Source organism: Gavia stellata, chromosome 11, assembly GCF_030936135.1.
Source record: "Gavia stellata isolate bGavSte3 chromosome 11, bGavSte3.hap2, whole genome shotgun sequence".
Classification (NCBI taxonomy): Eukaryota; Metazoa; Chordata; class Aves; order Gaviiformes; family Gaviidae; genus Gavia; species Gavia stellata.
In genome coordinates, this window is record NC_082604.1 from 19,413,824 (window position 1) to 19,428,154 (window position 14,331).

A 14,331-nucleotide genomic window follows, 5' to 3' on the forward strand; every position below is an offset into this window, starting at 1 on the left:
GGGGGTCAGACACCCCTCCTGCCCACCGCAGCACCCATAGCACCACACCGGTGCCCACCCCTGGTGCCACCCCATCTGGATCCCACAGGAAATCTGTTGGTACAGGGTCTGAGCGTGCCCTGGGCCAGCGGCGAGCACCGGGGTGGTGCCACCCCTGTGCTTGGGCATCGGTGTGTACCAACCCCTCCTGCTCGTGGGGAGCCTGCCATCCTCGAGCAGCATCGCTCGGGCTGCTGAGCAGCAGGGAAGGGACCGCTCCTCCCAGTGCCCCGCAATGCCTGTGCTGGGGCGCCCAGGCGCAGTGTGATGGGCTGACATCCGTGGGGCCGGCGAGGCCAGCTGCGCCTGCCCGTCTCCCCTTCTCCGGGCGCAGGGGTGCCGGAAGAGAGGGGTGGGAGCCAGTATCCGGTGCCGGCACTCTTCCCCCTCGGCACCTGGCACCATCCATCTCCCGCTCCGGCCGGCAGCCGGACATCCGCTTGGCCAGGCCAGGCGGGGAGGCGGCCAGGGCCTGGCACTGAGCGAGGGCACCGCGGGCATCGCATGGGGGACCTGCCGGCATGGCTGGCCCTGCTCGGGGCACTAGTGCTGTCGGGTGAGCGGGGCCCCGGGGTCTTGGGAACAGGGTTGCCCTGTTGCTGGGGGGTTCTGGGCCCCCTCGATGGGGTTGGTGGGGGTGATGGTGGTGGGGTCCAAGCTGGGACAAGTGCTCCCAGGGCTGCATTTTGGGCATTGCCCGGCAGAGTCCCATCACTGAGCATCCCCTACGCCTCCATGCTGGCTGTGCCACCTGGAGCTGTGTCCCTGCCTGGGCCATGTGTATGTCTGTCTGTCTGTGCACAGTGGGGCTGTATCCCTGCCTGTGTGCCTGTGTGCCAGCACGTGAGTCCATCTGTCTGTGCACAGTGCCACTGTGTCTCTGTGTCCCTGTGTGTGCCTGTCTGTGTGCACGCTGACATTGCATCCATGACCACATGTCCCTGCCTATACTGGGTCCATGTCCATGTGTCCATGTCCATGTGTGCCTCTGTGTGTGCACCCACCTATGTGCACAGTGCCACCGTGTCTGTACCCAAGTGTTTCATCTCTGTGTCTCTGTGTGTCCTGGGTCTGTATCTGTGTGTCCCTCTGTGTCTGTGCCTACATCCTTGTCCCATGCCCAGCATGTGTGCCATTCCTGCATGTCCCGTGCCCATGCCCCTGTGCAGCACAGACACGCAGTGTTCTGGCCTCCTCCTGTCTCCTCCATCCTTACACCATCCCGCCCTCACTGAGCATCCTGTGCCCAGTAACCCCCCCAGCCCCACCCCAGTCTGCCTGACCCCACACCTCCAGGCGGGCTCTGCGTGAACCAGGAGGAGCGGCTCATCCACCACCTCTTTGAAGAGAAGGGCTACAACAAGGAGGTGCGCCCCGTCACCTCCACTGATGAGGTCGTGGACGTCTACCTGGCCCTCACCCTCTCCAATCTCATCTCGCTGGTGAGCCCCAGAGGGCAGTGCCCACAGTGGGGTGCCCTCCAGCCATGCTTCACCCATGGGGCTGGCTGGGTGGGGGGAGACCTGGGGCCGCTGCTCTGAATCCTGTCTGGTGAGGGTTGGGGGTTCTGGGCTGGGGGGGACGGCTGCTGGGCATGGCCCTGGCATCTCAATGCCCCACGCTGTCATTGCAGAAAGAGGTGGACGAAACGCTCACCACCAACCTATGGCTCGAGCACGTGAGTAGGAACAGGCGTCATGGCATCAGTTGTGCCCCAAAGCACAGGCAACAGGGTGGCCCAGCGTAGTGAGGGGGTGACCTGGGGATTCCCCCTCTCCAGGGCTGGACTGATTACCGCCTGCAGTGGAACAAGTCTGAGTTTGGGGACATCGAAGTGCTCCGCCTGCCACCGGACATGCTGTGGCTGCCTGAGATAGTCCTGGAGAACAAGTGAGCCATGACTCAGATTCCCCTCCTGAACCCTCTGAGGTATGCCCAGGGTCTCCCTGCCCCTTGCCGGCCCCGCCATCACCTTGGCTCTCTCCCGGTGCAGCAACGATGGGCTCTTTGAGATCGCCTACTACTGCAATGTCCTCATCTACAACACGGGCTACGTCTACTGGCTGCCACCAGCCATCTTCCGCAGTGCCTGTCCCATCAACGTTGACTTCTTCCCCTTCGACTGGCAGAACTGCACACTCAAATTCAGGTGCCAGGGGGCTGGCTGGGGCAGGGCAGGGCACGGGTGGTCAGCAGGTCAGCATCCCGGCCCTTTGTGGTGCCCACTGCTGCCAGTGCCTTCCCTTGCTGTTGAGGTGCAGCAACATGAGGGTTTGCAGGTGACTTGGTGGCCTGAGTCCATCATGCTGGAGGTCAGGGTGAGTGGGTGATGGGTAACAAGCAGCATGCACAGCCCCTCACCATTTGTCCCCCTCCGCTGTGGGCCAGCTCACTGGCATACAGTGCCCTGGAGATCAGCATGCACTTGAAGAAGGATAGCGACCCGAAGACGGGCAAGTATTACCCAGTGGAGTGGATCATCATCGACCCCGAAGGCTTCACGGGTAACACTTGCGCTCTCTGCCATGTCCTGTGGCAGCAGGACACACTGCATGGGGCTGGGGGGGGACCCTGGCATTGGGGCACCCTGCTATGGAGACATCCAAGTACCTGGGGCTTTGGCACCCTGGCACCCATCCCACCAGACTTGAAGGTACCCAGACCTAGGACGGGGAGACTGGGAGCTGGTGGGATGGGCATGGCAGTGGTCCCCAATGCCATGCACTGTCCCATGTGCCCTGGCAGAGAATGGGGAATGGGAAATAATCCACCGCCCAGCCCGCAAGAACATCCACCCTGACAACCCCCCTGAGAGCAGCGAGCACCAGGACATCACCTTCTACCTCATCATCAAGCGCAAGCCACTCTTCTATGTCATCAACATCGTCACGCCCTGCATCCTCATTGCCTTCATGGCCATCCTTGTCTTCTACCTGCCCGCCGACAGTGAGTGAGCCCCACGACACCTGAGCTGGGCACAGGGGTCACCCCATGGGGCACCTCCATGTCCCACACCTGCACCAGGCCCTGTGACACAGGGACACCCCAATGCCTAACACAGCGACATCCTGGTACTGGGACACCCTCATGTAGGACGCCATCATCCCAGCCAGGCACCCTGGCAGGGGCATGCTTGGAAACAGGATACCCCATGTGGGACCCTGTGGTACCCCCATAATAGAAAACCCTACATGGGGCACTGTATGGTGGGATACTGGGAGAGCAGTCCTGGCACTGGGGGCACTGGGAGGGGGACCTGGAGCAGAGTTTGCCCTGAGCTCACCTGCTCTCCAGGTGGTGAGAAGATGACGCTGGTGATCTCAGTGCTCCTGGCCCAGTCTGTCTTTCTTCTGCTCATCTCCCAGCGCCTGCCCGCCACCTCCCACGCCATCCCCCTCATCGGCAAGTGAGTTCTGGGCACGGCTGGGTGCAGCGGAGACTTCACGGCGTCCCCACGGTGCCAGAGGGCAGCTCTGCCAGTGCCCAGCCCCTGTGCCAATGCCAGCCAAGGTCCATGCCCCCCACAGGTACCTGCTTTTCATCATGCTGCTGGTGACGGCCGTGGTGGTGATCTGTGTCGTGGTCCTCAACTTCCATTTCCGCACCCCCAGCACTCATATCATGTCTGACTGGGTCAAAGAGGTGAGTGGGGTGCTGGGATGGGGTGGGTGACCGAGTGGGTGCAGGGGTGGCACCGTGCCCTGCGGAGGGCATGGGACAGCACAGCCCCAGCATTACATTAGGATGTCCCATCTGCACCAGCCCAAGGAGTTGGATGCCCGGGTTGGGGGCAGAAGGTGGGGACAAGGTGTCATTGGATTGAGGGGGTGGCCAAGCGACCTGACACCACCTCCTGTGCCCCAGGTTTTCCTGGAGAGCCTGCCTCGCCTGCTGGGCATGACACAGCCGGCCGAGAGCCTGGTGGGCACCCCGTGCATCCGGCGCTGCAGCTCAGCCGGCTACATCGCCAAGGCAGAGGAGTACTTCAGCGTGAAGTCCCGCAGCGAGCTCATGTTCGAGAAGCAGTCAGAGCGGCACGGGCTAGCCAGCCGTGTCACCCCTGCCCGTGAGCCTCAGCCCCTCCACGAGGACACGGGGAAGGGTGGCAGAGTGGGGGTCTCCGGGGCTGGCAGCCCTTTGGAGCCCATCTCACAGCCCCTCTCACCCCCAGGTTTGGCGCCTGTGGACGCAGGTGAGGAGCAGCTCTATGAGCACATAAAACCCGTTGTTGATGGTGCCAACTTCATCGTCAAGCACATGCGGGAGAAAAACAGCTACAATGAGGTGGGGGCCATGGGCACAGGGGAGGCAGAGGGGGCTCCCTGTGCCTGCTGTGCCCCCCACTGCCCGGCTCCCGGCTCCCTCCCCAGGAGAAGGACAACTGGAACCGTGTAGCCCGGACCCTGGATCGCCTCTGCCTCTTCCTCATCACCCCCACGCTGGTGGTGGGCACCCTCTGGATCTTCCTCATGGGCATCTACAACCACCCACCTCCGCTGCCCTTCGCCGGAGACCCCTACGACTACCGGGAGGAGAACAAGCGCTTCATCTAGGGTTGGGAGGGGTGTCCATGTGCCAACCCCCTGCTCCTCCCTGCTCATCTGCCTTGGCTTGGGAAAATAAAGCTGGGTGCTTCTCACCACGGGGTGCTGAGCTGGTGGCTGCTCTTGGTGTCCCCCCTGGGCACAGTGCCCAACCTGAGTGCTGTGTATGTGCCAGGGAGGGTAATGCCCACCCAGGGAATGGGTGCTGTTGGGTGTCCTGAGCACAGTGGTCCTCAGCTGTGGCTGGAAGTGGTGTTTCCCAGATGGGATGCAGTGGTACCAGCCCTGCTACCCACATTGGGCTGGGCATTTGGGACAGGATGGGCTGGGGAAGGGGATTGACCCCCCCAGCATGGCACCATCCTCTGTGGACCCACTGCAGTGGGCAGAAACACCATCAGTGCCCATGTCACCCCCGTCCCCATGACCCCCCAGCCAGACCCACGAGTGTCCCCTCCTAGCACAACCCACCCTGCAGCACCTGGCTGGGGGCCAAGGGGGTGTCTCCTTCCCCTGCTCAGCAGTGGGACACTGGGGCTCCAGTTTCAGGGCACAGCTGACATCTCCCCGTCGGCAGTGGCCCGTGACAGCTGTCACATCCTGCCCACTGAGCCAGGGAATCTCACCCCCTCCAGCCCCCCTCCCTACGCAGGGCCTGGCAGGATTTGGACCCCCAAGGAGGGCATCACCCCCCCCTGGCTGACATGGTGGGATTCGCCTGCCCCTTCCCCACCCTACACCCCTGGGGCAGCCACTGCCATGGCGGGGACAGGGCACTGGTGGGGCTGCTTGCAGGGGGGCACCTCTTTTCCATAACCCATGGAAAACACCTGGGTTTCTGCTGCAGGGAGATGCATCCCCCTGTGGGATACATAGGGAAACTGAGGCACAGAGCTCATTTTTCCCCTGGACCCAATTCCAACCCCCCCGGCACAAAATGCCGGAGAAGCTTCGCAGCAAACTGGCACCACCCCACCGGCGGGGGGGCGGGGGTGGTCACCCGTCCCTTCCTGGCCCCCGCGGCTGTTGGGAACAGCTGATGGTCGCAGGGGACAGCTGTCCTGTCTCACCAGGCGCCAGGCCCAGAACACTGCCGTGCAGGCGGCCGAGCGGAGCCCCAGCCCCTGCACCCCGTGGCACCGCCATGCGCTGCCATGGCCTCCTCCTCGCCCTCTGCGCCGTGACAGGTAAGGGGTGCCCTCCCTGGGGGGTGGCCTGGGGGGGGTACGTGCTCACCTCCTGCCTTTGCCCTTGGGGGTTTATCACCCATGGGTGTACAGCACCGTGCACCGTCTCATCGGGGTGTCCCCATGATGGCAGCCCACTGTCCCCATGTCCTGCCCTGGAGAGGTCCCTGGGGTGAGCAAGGTGAGGGATGTGGGGGCAATGCACACCCCCCCCCCCCAGCTTGCATGCTGGGACGCTAATACACACTGTCACGCACACACAGCTGCGTGTGCACACCCACAGTAACACACGCGCAGGCATCCCCTCTCCACGCACATCCCGTGCTCCCCCTCCCCCCATGCTGTCAGGTCCCAGGGGCATCGGTGGCCCCATCGTCCCCACCCTGGGGTGCCCCCATGGAACATGCCCTCCCCAGGTGTGGGCTGCAGGAACCAGGAGGAGAAGCTGCTCCAGGACCTCATGACTAACTACAACCGGCACCTGCGCCCAGCCCTGCACGGGGACCAGATCATCGATGTCACCCTCAAGCTTACCCTCACCAACCTCATCTCCCTGGTGAGAGACACCCCCACCCCGTCCCCATAGCGGGACGGGATTTGCACCCACACGTGGAGCAGTAGACAGAGGCTGGCAGGGTGCTAAAGCCGTCTCCCCACTTCCTTCCTTGCTAGAATGAGCGGGAGGAGACCCTCACCACCAACGTCTGGATCGAGATGGTGAGGTCCCCCACCTCCGGGCAGGACCCCCCCCCGGGCCACGTTTGTATCTCAGGGTGGCACCCCGTTGGAGGACTGGCACCCTAACCTGCACTCTCTTTTGTGGGTGTCCCCAGCTGAGCCCATTTTGGGAGCAGCATGGGACAGGAAGCTCACAAGCTTCCCCCACATCAGGGAGCATCATGACCCCCCGCTTTGCTCCCCTTCCCCTAGCAATGGTCTGATTACCGCCTGCGGTGGGACCCTGAGAAATACGACAACATCCAGCTGCTGCGGGTGCCCTCCACCATGGTCTGGCTGCCCGACATCGTCCTGGAGAACAAGTAGGTGATAGGGCAATGGGGACATATCCCCACACAGCGGGTGCCAGCTGCCCCCAGGCACGTTTTGGGGCTCAGCCCACCCTTTCCCCCCGCAGCATCGATGGGACGTTTGAAATCACCCTCTACACCAACGTGCTGGTGTCCCCTGATGGCAGCATCTACTGGCTGCCCCCCGCCATCTACCGCAGCGCCTGCGCCATCCATGTCACCTACTTCCCCTTTGACTGGCAGAACTGCACCATGGTCTTCCAGTGAGCACCAGCTGGGCATGCGCGGGCACTGTGGCAGGTCCTCCTGGGACACAAGGGATGTTCACCTTTGCCCCGGGGCAATGAGTCCCTGGGCAGACACGTGCCACCTACCTGTTCCCTGGCACCCCATCAGTGGCAGGAGGCACCTTGGCCAAGCCAAACACCCCAAAGCAGAGCTGGAGGCGACCAGCATGACCCGGTGCAACACTGGCACCTTTTGCCTATCCAGCCTGCTGCATGCCAGCCTGCGTCATCCCCGCCATCCCTCCCCAGGTCCCAGACCTACAGTGCCAACGAAATCAACCTGCTGCTGACGGTGGAGGAAGGCGAGACGGTGGAGTGGATCTCTATTGACCCCGAGGCTTTCACAGGTAACACCACAGCTGCCCCCGTGGCACAAGAGCATCCCGCTGGGTGGGTCACACAACAGGCCTGGTGCTACGCCGGTGGTTGCCGAAAGCAGGGCTGCGGGGGGCTATTAGCAGCTCCCGCCATTACACAGGCAGTTAAGTTATTAGTGCAAGTAGGAGCATGGGAGAGATTTGTTTTTCTAACCCGCCCGGCTCAGGGCTCTCACTGCCTGGCAGCCGCTCCTAGAGAGCACCACTCCTGGGAGCTTGATTGATGCTGGGAACGTAGCTGTCACGGCCAAACGATGACGTTTTCCATCACATTTTAATTGCATATTGAAAGAACAAAATGCTTTTCAGGCAGCGAGATTTATTTTTTCATTACCGGCCCGAGCTGCGATCTTGATTGGGAAAAATCTATCGCTGCTGCAGACGGCGGGGGAAAAGAGTGCGCCGTCACCCAGTGTCACGCTCGGCTTCCCTCTGCGGTGCCATGGGGACAGGCAGATGGGGGGACCCCAGTCTCACATGTAACTCACGCTGGGAGCCCCCGAGGGGCTCAAGGTGCCTCACAGGTCCCCAGCTGCCCTCTCTAACAGTCTTTGCGGGTATTTTGCCCAGGCACCCTGGCACACTCTGTGGTGCTCATCCTCCTCTCCAGCGGCTCTAGCACCTTTCCCCACACTATGCCCATCCTGGCTGCCCCACGGGGTCCACACCGAGCACCAGCCCTCCCCTTCCTCCCTGACCCGGGCTGGGGGGCGGGCAGCCCCGGTGCCCCTGGTGGGGCGGTGGGACTTACATGACACCACCGCACGGCAGAGAACGGCGAATGGGCCATCAAGCACAGACCCGCTCGGAAGATCATCAATTCAGAGCACTTCACCCCAGATGACACCCAGTACCAGCAGGTCATCTTCTACCTCATCATCCAGCGCAAGCCGCTCTTCTACATCATCAACATCATCGTGCCCTGCGTTCTCATCTCCGCCATGGCCGTGCTGGTCTACTTTCTGCCCGCCAAAGGTATGCACTGGTGCTGTGCCCACAGGAGGCACGGGGATGTGCAAGGGGGCCAGCAACAGGCAAGGAAGGGCTCATTGTCCCTTGGGGAACATCAGTGCCATCTCTCACCCCCTCCCGTGATATTTGGGGTGGGAGTGGTGTGAATCTCCAGGTACCCCACGGTTAAAGCCTCATGGCAGGACTTGGCCAGTTCAGCTTTGTGGTGGGGGCTTTTTGCCAGAGGAGGGCAATGTCCACACCACTGCCCCGTGCCAACCTCTGCCTTCCTCCTGCCTTGACAGCGGGTGGGCAGAAATGCACCGTCTCCATCAACGTCCTCCTGGCCCAGACTGTCTTCCTCTTCCTCATTGCCCAGAAGGTGCCTGAGACCTCCCAGGCTGTGCCTCTCATCGGGAAGTAAGTGATGCACAGGGATGGGGGTGCCAGCCCTGCTGTCACACTGTGCCAGCGGGATCTCTGGGTGCTGTGCAGCAGTCAGTGCCCAGGGATAGGACCCTGGCCCAGAAATAACCCTCAGCCCAGGCGGGGCTGGCACAGGGCTACCACGTGCCCATGCCCCACTGCTGGTCCCCAGTTTCCAGCCCAGGAGGGCACCAAGAGGGACCTTACATGCCCATAGCTTGTGGCTCAGCAGCCCCATGTAAGGCCTCATGCCCCCTCCCCAGGTACCTGACCTTCCTCATGGTGGTGACAGTAGTAATCGTGGTGAACGCTGTCATCGTCCTCAACATCTCACTGAGAACACCCAACACTCACTCCATGTCCCAGAGAGTGCGCCAGGTACACACCGTGATGCCCCTACCCCTTATACTTGGGGAATGGGGTGGGCATTTGGGGACTGAGGCCATGTCCCTGGTGGAGCAGGGTGGCGGGCATGCTTTAATCTGAGTGCAAGCCCTGGCACAAAGAGGGTCCCCCCAGATGTCCCCAGGGGACCACAATGTGCCACCAACCTCCTCCAAGCCACTACTGAGGATTGAGGAGCAGCGGGTGCCAACACATCAAGCATCCCAGTGGCACAAGGGTACCCCACGGGGATGCTCCAGGCGATGCAAGGGGACCCGATCGCACCCATTGGGTGCCCTGAGTGGTGGTGGTGGGGGTCAGGTCCCCATGGGTGATGCTGTGCCCAGGTGTGCTTGCACCTCCTGCCCCGCTACCTGGGCATGCACATGCCGGAGGAGGCTCCGGGGCCGCTGCGAGCCGCCCGGAGACGCAGCTCCCTGGGGCTCATGGTGAAAGCTGACGAGTACATGCTCTGGAAAGCCCGGACTGAGCTGCTCTTTGAGAAGCAGAAGGAGAGGGATGGGCTGATGAAAACCGTGCTGGAGAAGATCAGTGAGTACCCCTGGGGGGTTGGCATCTCCCTGCAAGGCTGGGCGAAGTGCCAGGCAGACGGGCGCTCACTGGTGCCCGCTGTGCCGGCTCCACTGCCCGTAGGACGTGGCCTGGAAAGTGGTAGTGCCCAGGACTTCTGCCAGAGCCTGGAGGAGGCAGGCCCCGAGATCCGCGCTTGCGTGGATGCCTGCAACCACATCGCCAATGCCACGCGGGAGCAGAACGACTTCAGCAGCGTGAGTCAGGGCCAGGGGCGAGAGGGACCTGCATGGGGGACAGCCCTCACCCCCTCCTCATGACACTGGCAGGAGAGCGAAGAGTGGATCCTGGTGGGACGAGTGATAGACCGCGTCTGCTTCTTAATCATGGCCTCCCTCTTTGTGTGTGGCACCGTCGGCATCTTCCTCATGGCTCACTTCAACCAGGCGCCCGCCCTGCCCTTCCCCGGGGACCCCAAGCAGTACCTGCCGCAGTGATGCCCGCAGGCGCCTGCCAGCCCTCCTGCTGCTGGGACCACTGGAGCCAGGGCCTGGGCACCCCCAAACCAGCCTGCCCAGCTGAAATCCCTGTGGGCACAGCAGATTCTGGTGCCAAGCACAGCGCTGGAGGAGGACTGGGGGTGGCGGGGCTCTGCCACCCCCAGCAGTGGTGGTGACAGGGAAGGGGGAAGCACAGGGTGGCTGTGCTTGTGCTGAACGTGGAAGTAAAGCCCGTGGCAGTCTCATAAGCCTCCGTGGCATCATTGCTTCATGCCCACCGATGGGGCTACCCGTCTTGGACAGGCTGGATGTGCCACCCGTGGAGGCTGGCCACAGCCCTCTAAGCCATACAGCCCCATCCCAGCACCCCACAAGGGTGCTGAGAGATGAGACAAGGGGGAGGGAACCAGAGCAGAGTCAGGCATCTGATGGGCCGTGCACCAGCGCTGGCAGCAAGAGCCACATTTCCCCACTGCAAATTCACAGCTTCAAGCCCAGGGCAAATGGGGACCCTGGCATCCCTTACCATGGCAATGGTGGCAACAGGGCAGGAATCACAGATACAGCCCCCCATTCCGGGACAGAAATGGAGCCACGGATGGGATTAGGGGCAGGTTATTCCTCCCTCCTTTTATGGTCCGGCCATGGTTCTTGGGGGCAGCTGAATTGCTGTCCCTTCTTCCTAGCAAGCAGCTTGGGGTGGGAAGACCCTGGGCCACCAGGCACCCAAACCCCCTCAGAGATGGATGCCCCTTGGCACCCACCCTGCTACGAGCATCATTACATTACTCCCTCCCTCCCCCACCAGCCCTCCCTACCCCACGGGACCATCTCTGTCAACCACGGCCCCTTCCCCCCATCCCAGCGACGCTGCGTCCCCCCTGTGCCCCTCACTGACCTCCAGGGCCCCCGCGGCTTTGTCCCTGCTGGCGGGGGAGATGCGGGAGGTCAGCCTAGGAATGGCAGCGGGCAACGTCTGCTCCTCTGCAGTCCAGCTCACACCACCTGCGCCCGGCTGCAGGACATACTGCGTCTCCATCAGCCTCACCGTCCCAGCACCAGCTGCCTCTGCTGCTGCTGGGAGAAAAGCAGCTGGTTACTGCCCGCAACTGGCTGCTAGGACTGTGGGCACAGATGGAAGAGGGAGGCAAACACCCAGCAGCTGAGACATCGCCTCTTGGAGGACTGCAGGCTGTTCATGGCCCAGGGCCACCCTCCGGCTATGCCAGCCTGCCCGTGCTCTCTGCAAGGTGGCTTTTCCTGACCCATCCCTGGGAGGTGCGTGACACCCACAGCACCAAGATCAGGTGGATCCAGTGCTCTAGGCTGGCACCTTGAAGCAGGCAGGGATGGTGCCCACCAACACGGGCAGGGGTGCCCAGAGGAGCTCACCAAGCACCCAGTGCCCTGGCTGGCTCCTGCCTCCTGTCCACCTGCCTGGGTCACCTCCCATGGGGGCAGCCCTGTGGCCACGATCTGGGAGACCCCCACCCCCCTGGGCACCGTACCCGGCCACAGCCTTCTGGCTAGTGAGCGACGGCACTGCACAGCACCCCTGTCCCTCCACAGCCACCCCACAGCGACATCCTCTCCCCAGCCCCACAGTGTCCGAAGGGACAGGCTGTCCCGGCCAAGCGTCCGCAGCCCTGTGAGAGCCAGGAGCTGCTGTAAGCTGCCCAAACCACAGCCATGTCCCCAGCCCCTGGGCTCTCCCTCCCCAATAAGGTGCAGTATTAATAAGCTCCAGTCTCTCTTTGCCTGGCCATTTCCCATTGATTCCTGGCTCCCCCTCGTCCTGCTGTCAGTCTCCAGGGCAAAGGGGCTCTGAACAGGGCCAGGGACTGTCACCCTCTTCTCCCCGCTCTGCAGAGCTGATGCTTCTTCCAGGTGAGCTCAGACCCCAGCACATCCATATGGCACAACCAGAAAGGGATGAGCTCTTCCAACCTGCCAGGAGCACACGAGTGAGACCATGTTCTCCTTCACTCCCAAGCAGTGATTTTACCTATTCTCCAAAGGTCCCTGGGGTTTATCAAAACAAACAAAAGCAGTAGCCGGGATGCCATAGGCCTTGGGCAGCAGATGTGTCTTGCAGGAATCCATGGGAGAACACCTTGCAGGTCACCCTGTCCGGAGCTGCGAGGGTGCTGGGGTGAGTGCAGTGAGAGAGGAAAAGCCCCCCCAGCCCAGCATCAGCCCCACATGCCCACACCCCATCAAGAAGCACTAAGAAGGGGCAACAACCCCCTCCAAGCATGCCCCACCTGCTCCCCTCCAAAACTGGGGACTCCTTTCTCTCTGTGGGCTGGGAAGCAGATTTCCTCCTTCGCTCCAGCTCAGGGACACCCAGTGCATCTCCACCACTGCTCCCTGAGCCCCCCAGCCAAGCCAAGCCATCAGCCCCAGCTTGACCAGCTGTAGCCAGAGACACCCAGGACCCATGAGCCCACCATGGCTCAGCATCCCCTGGGGAAAGAAAATCCCTGGGGCTGGACTCGGGGGCTTGAAGGGGTTCAAAGCCCTGCCGCTTTCCCCAAAGCAGGGAACCCCTGATCCCCTGATACGCAGGGATCTGAGAGAGTTTAAGGGTGGAGAAAGCCTTCAGGATGAGGAGAGCAGGGAAGGTCATGACTTACTGCAGATTTGGGGCTCCCACAGCTCCAGGCTTGCTTCCTGAATGAAAAGGATCTGAAACCTTTTTCCAGAGCATGACAGAGGCTCCTTCCCCTCCCAAACAAGCCCATGGCTATCTTCTCACCACTCTTACTAGTGGGACACAGTAGAACACAACCCAAAAGCCCTGCTCAAAAAAACATCTGGCTCCACCCGTCTCCAATCCAAAAGAGGCACCAAACCTGGTGCTTGGCACTGATCGAACACTGCTTTTCTTCTCACCTCAGGAAAAGTTGTAGCCTTAAGAAAGACAAACTCCACACCCCAGCCAGCTTGTTCCCTTCAAAGCTGAGCAAGAGGAACCAGTGCTAAGTTCCTCCAAATCTCAACCACGGCGGCAGCAGGAGGAGAGGAACAGCCCCCCCAAGGGAAGGGCTCTACCACAGCTCACTCGCAAAGCATATTTAAGGGTGAATACAGCAGGACTGCAGCATTTTCAGATTTAATAGCAAGCCTGCGCTCATCAGCACCAGCTTAGACACAGGGCATCAGAGCTGAGAAGTGGGCGAGTACCTGAAATAGCAGAGGTGGACGCGATGCACAGCTGGGCACAACAACAGGACTAAAGCCCTAAGTGATGTCATCTGTAAGAAGCTAAATGCGCTGTGGATAAAAGGAGCCTGCAGCTAGTATTTCAGCCTTGCCTTGCAAGGCTATTTTTGCTTAGATTGCCAAAATGTAATTACAACTAAATCCCCCCTAACAAATACCGGAGAGCAGCAGGGGAGAGTTGTATTTAAAAGGAATTTTAAGTAGCAGCCATAATAGTACCTGATCACAGTGGGGAAAACAAATTTTGCCTGGAAAAGAGCATTTGGTTGAGAGCTGGTGACAAACAAGTGGCAAGAGCAGTAATAGGACTGTGGGGTCTCGAGAAACACAGAGAGGGATGCCACCACAGCCTGGGGAACTGCCCTGCTCCCTGCCCAGCCAGGTACCAGCAGGCACAAACTGCCTGACCACAGGGAGCAGTTAGTCATCGCTGTCAGTGTGCTGAACGTTTCGAGAGACAGCCTAGGACTGACAGCCTCAATGCGGAAAACAAACACTTCAGAAGACTGAATATTTTAAACTGTTTTCTCTGCCGGTCTTGGCTGCTTTCAGTCTAGACTTCAATAATAACACAAGGAATTTGCAATTGGAGTCAGGAGGCTGAAGGTCTCCCGGTCCCCAAGGCTGGTAATTGTCCCAGACATGGACCGCTAGTTCTGCGGTCGCAACGAAATTGGCCCAAGCAGCCCCTTCTCCTGGGGGACTGCGCAGAGCACGTAGGACAAGAGACGTGCCCCATCTCTGGCCGCAACCTGCCCTCCTGGGCCCGATGCAAAGGCTCTATTAAAAACGAAAGGCAATTGTGTGATTCCCCAAGGAAAAGGGGAAAAGGCTGGAGCTGTTAATGAGTAC

At 61.1% G+C, this 14,331-nt stretch overlaps 2 protein-coding genes across 2 annotated transcripts; both read left to right on the forward strand.

Moving 5' to 3' along the window:
• The first annotated feature begins 543 nt into the window (after window positions 1–543).
• CHRND (cholinergic receptor nicotinic delta subunit) lies at window positions 544–4,592 on the forward strand. The gene is made up of 12 exons (XM_059822489.1): window positions 544–595; window positions 1,336–1,481; window positions 1,673–1,717; window positions 1,820–1,929; window positions 2,033–2,188; window positions 2,428–2,543; window positions 2,785–2,985; window positions 3,334–3,445; window positions 3,567–3,681; window positions 3,904–4,105; window positions 4,211–4,323; window positions 4,410–4,592. The coding sequence occupies exons 1-12, from the start codon at window positions 544–546 to the stop codon at window positions 4,590–4,592; spliced, it is 1,551 nt and encodes a 516-aa protein (XP_059678472.1).
• A 1,135-nt stretch (window positions 4,593–5,727) lies between these two features.
• On the forward strand, window positions 5,728–10,251 carry CHRNG (cholinergic receptor nicotinic gamma subunit). The gene is made up of 12 exons (XM_059822490.1): window positions 5,728–5,770; window positions 6,187–6,326; window positions 6,443–6,487; window positions 6,701–6,810; window positions 6,906–7,061; window positions 7,335–7,432; window positions 8,234–8,437; window positions 8,719–8,833; window positions 9,103–9,217; window positions 9,571–9,775; window positions 9,878–10,011; window positions 10,084–10,251. Exons 1-12 carry the CDS (start codon window positions 5,728–5,730, stop codon window positions 10,249–10,251), a joined length of 1,533 nt encoding a protein of 510 aa, XP_059678473.1.
• Window positions 10,252–14,331: the final 4,080 nt, after the last annotated feature.

Excerpts from the sequence above, each read along its gene's own strand:
- CHRNG (XM_059822490.1), top strand. The coding sequence starts at position 5,728 with ATGCGCTGCCATGGCCTCCTCCTCGCCCTCTGCGCCGTGACAG. Across the intron at positions 5,771-6,186 it reads CGCCCTCTGCGCCGTGACAG|GTGTGGGCTGCAGGAACCAG; the intron begins GTAAGGGGTGCC and ends TGCCCTCCCCAG. Across the intron at positions 7,062-7,334 it reads AACTGCACCATGGTCTTCCA|GTCCCAGACCTACAGTGCCA; the intron begins GTGAGCACCAGC and ends ATCCCTCCCCAG.
- CHRND (XM_059822489.1), top strand. The coding sequence starts at position 544 with ATGGGGGACCTGCCGGCATGGCTGGCCCTGCTCGGGGCACTAGTGCTG. Across the intron at positions 2,986-3,333 it reads CTTCTACCTGCCCGCCGACA|GTGGTGAGAAGATGACGCTG; the intron begins GTGAGTGAGCCC and ends CCTGCTCTCCAG. Across the intron at positions 4,106-4,210 it reads CAGCCGTGTCACCCCTGCCC|GTTTGGCGCCTGTGGACGCA; the intron begins GTGAGCCTCAGC and ends TCTCACCCCCAG.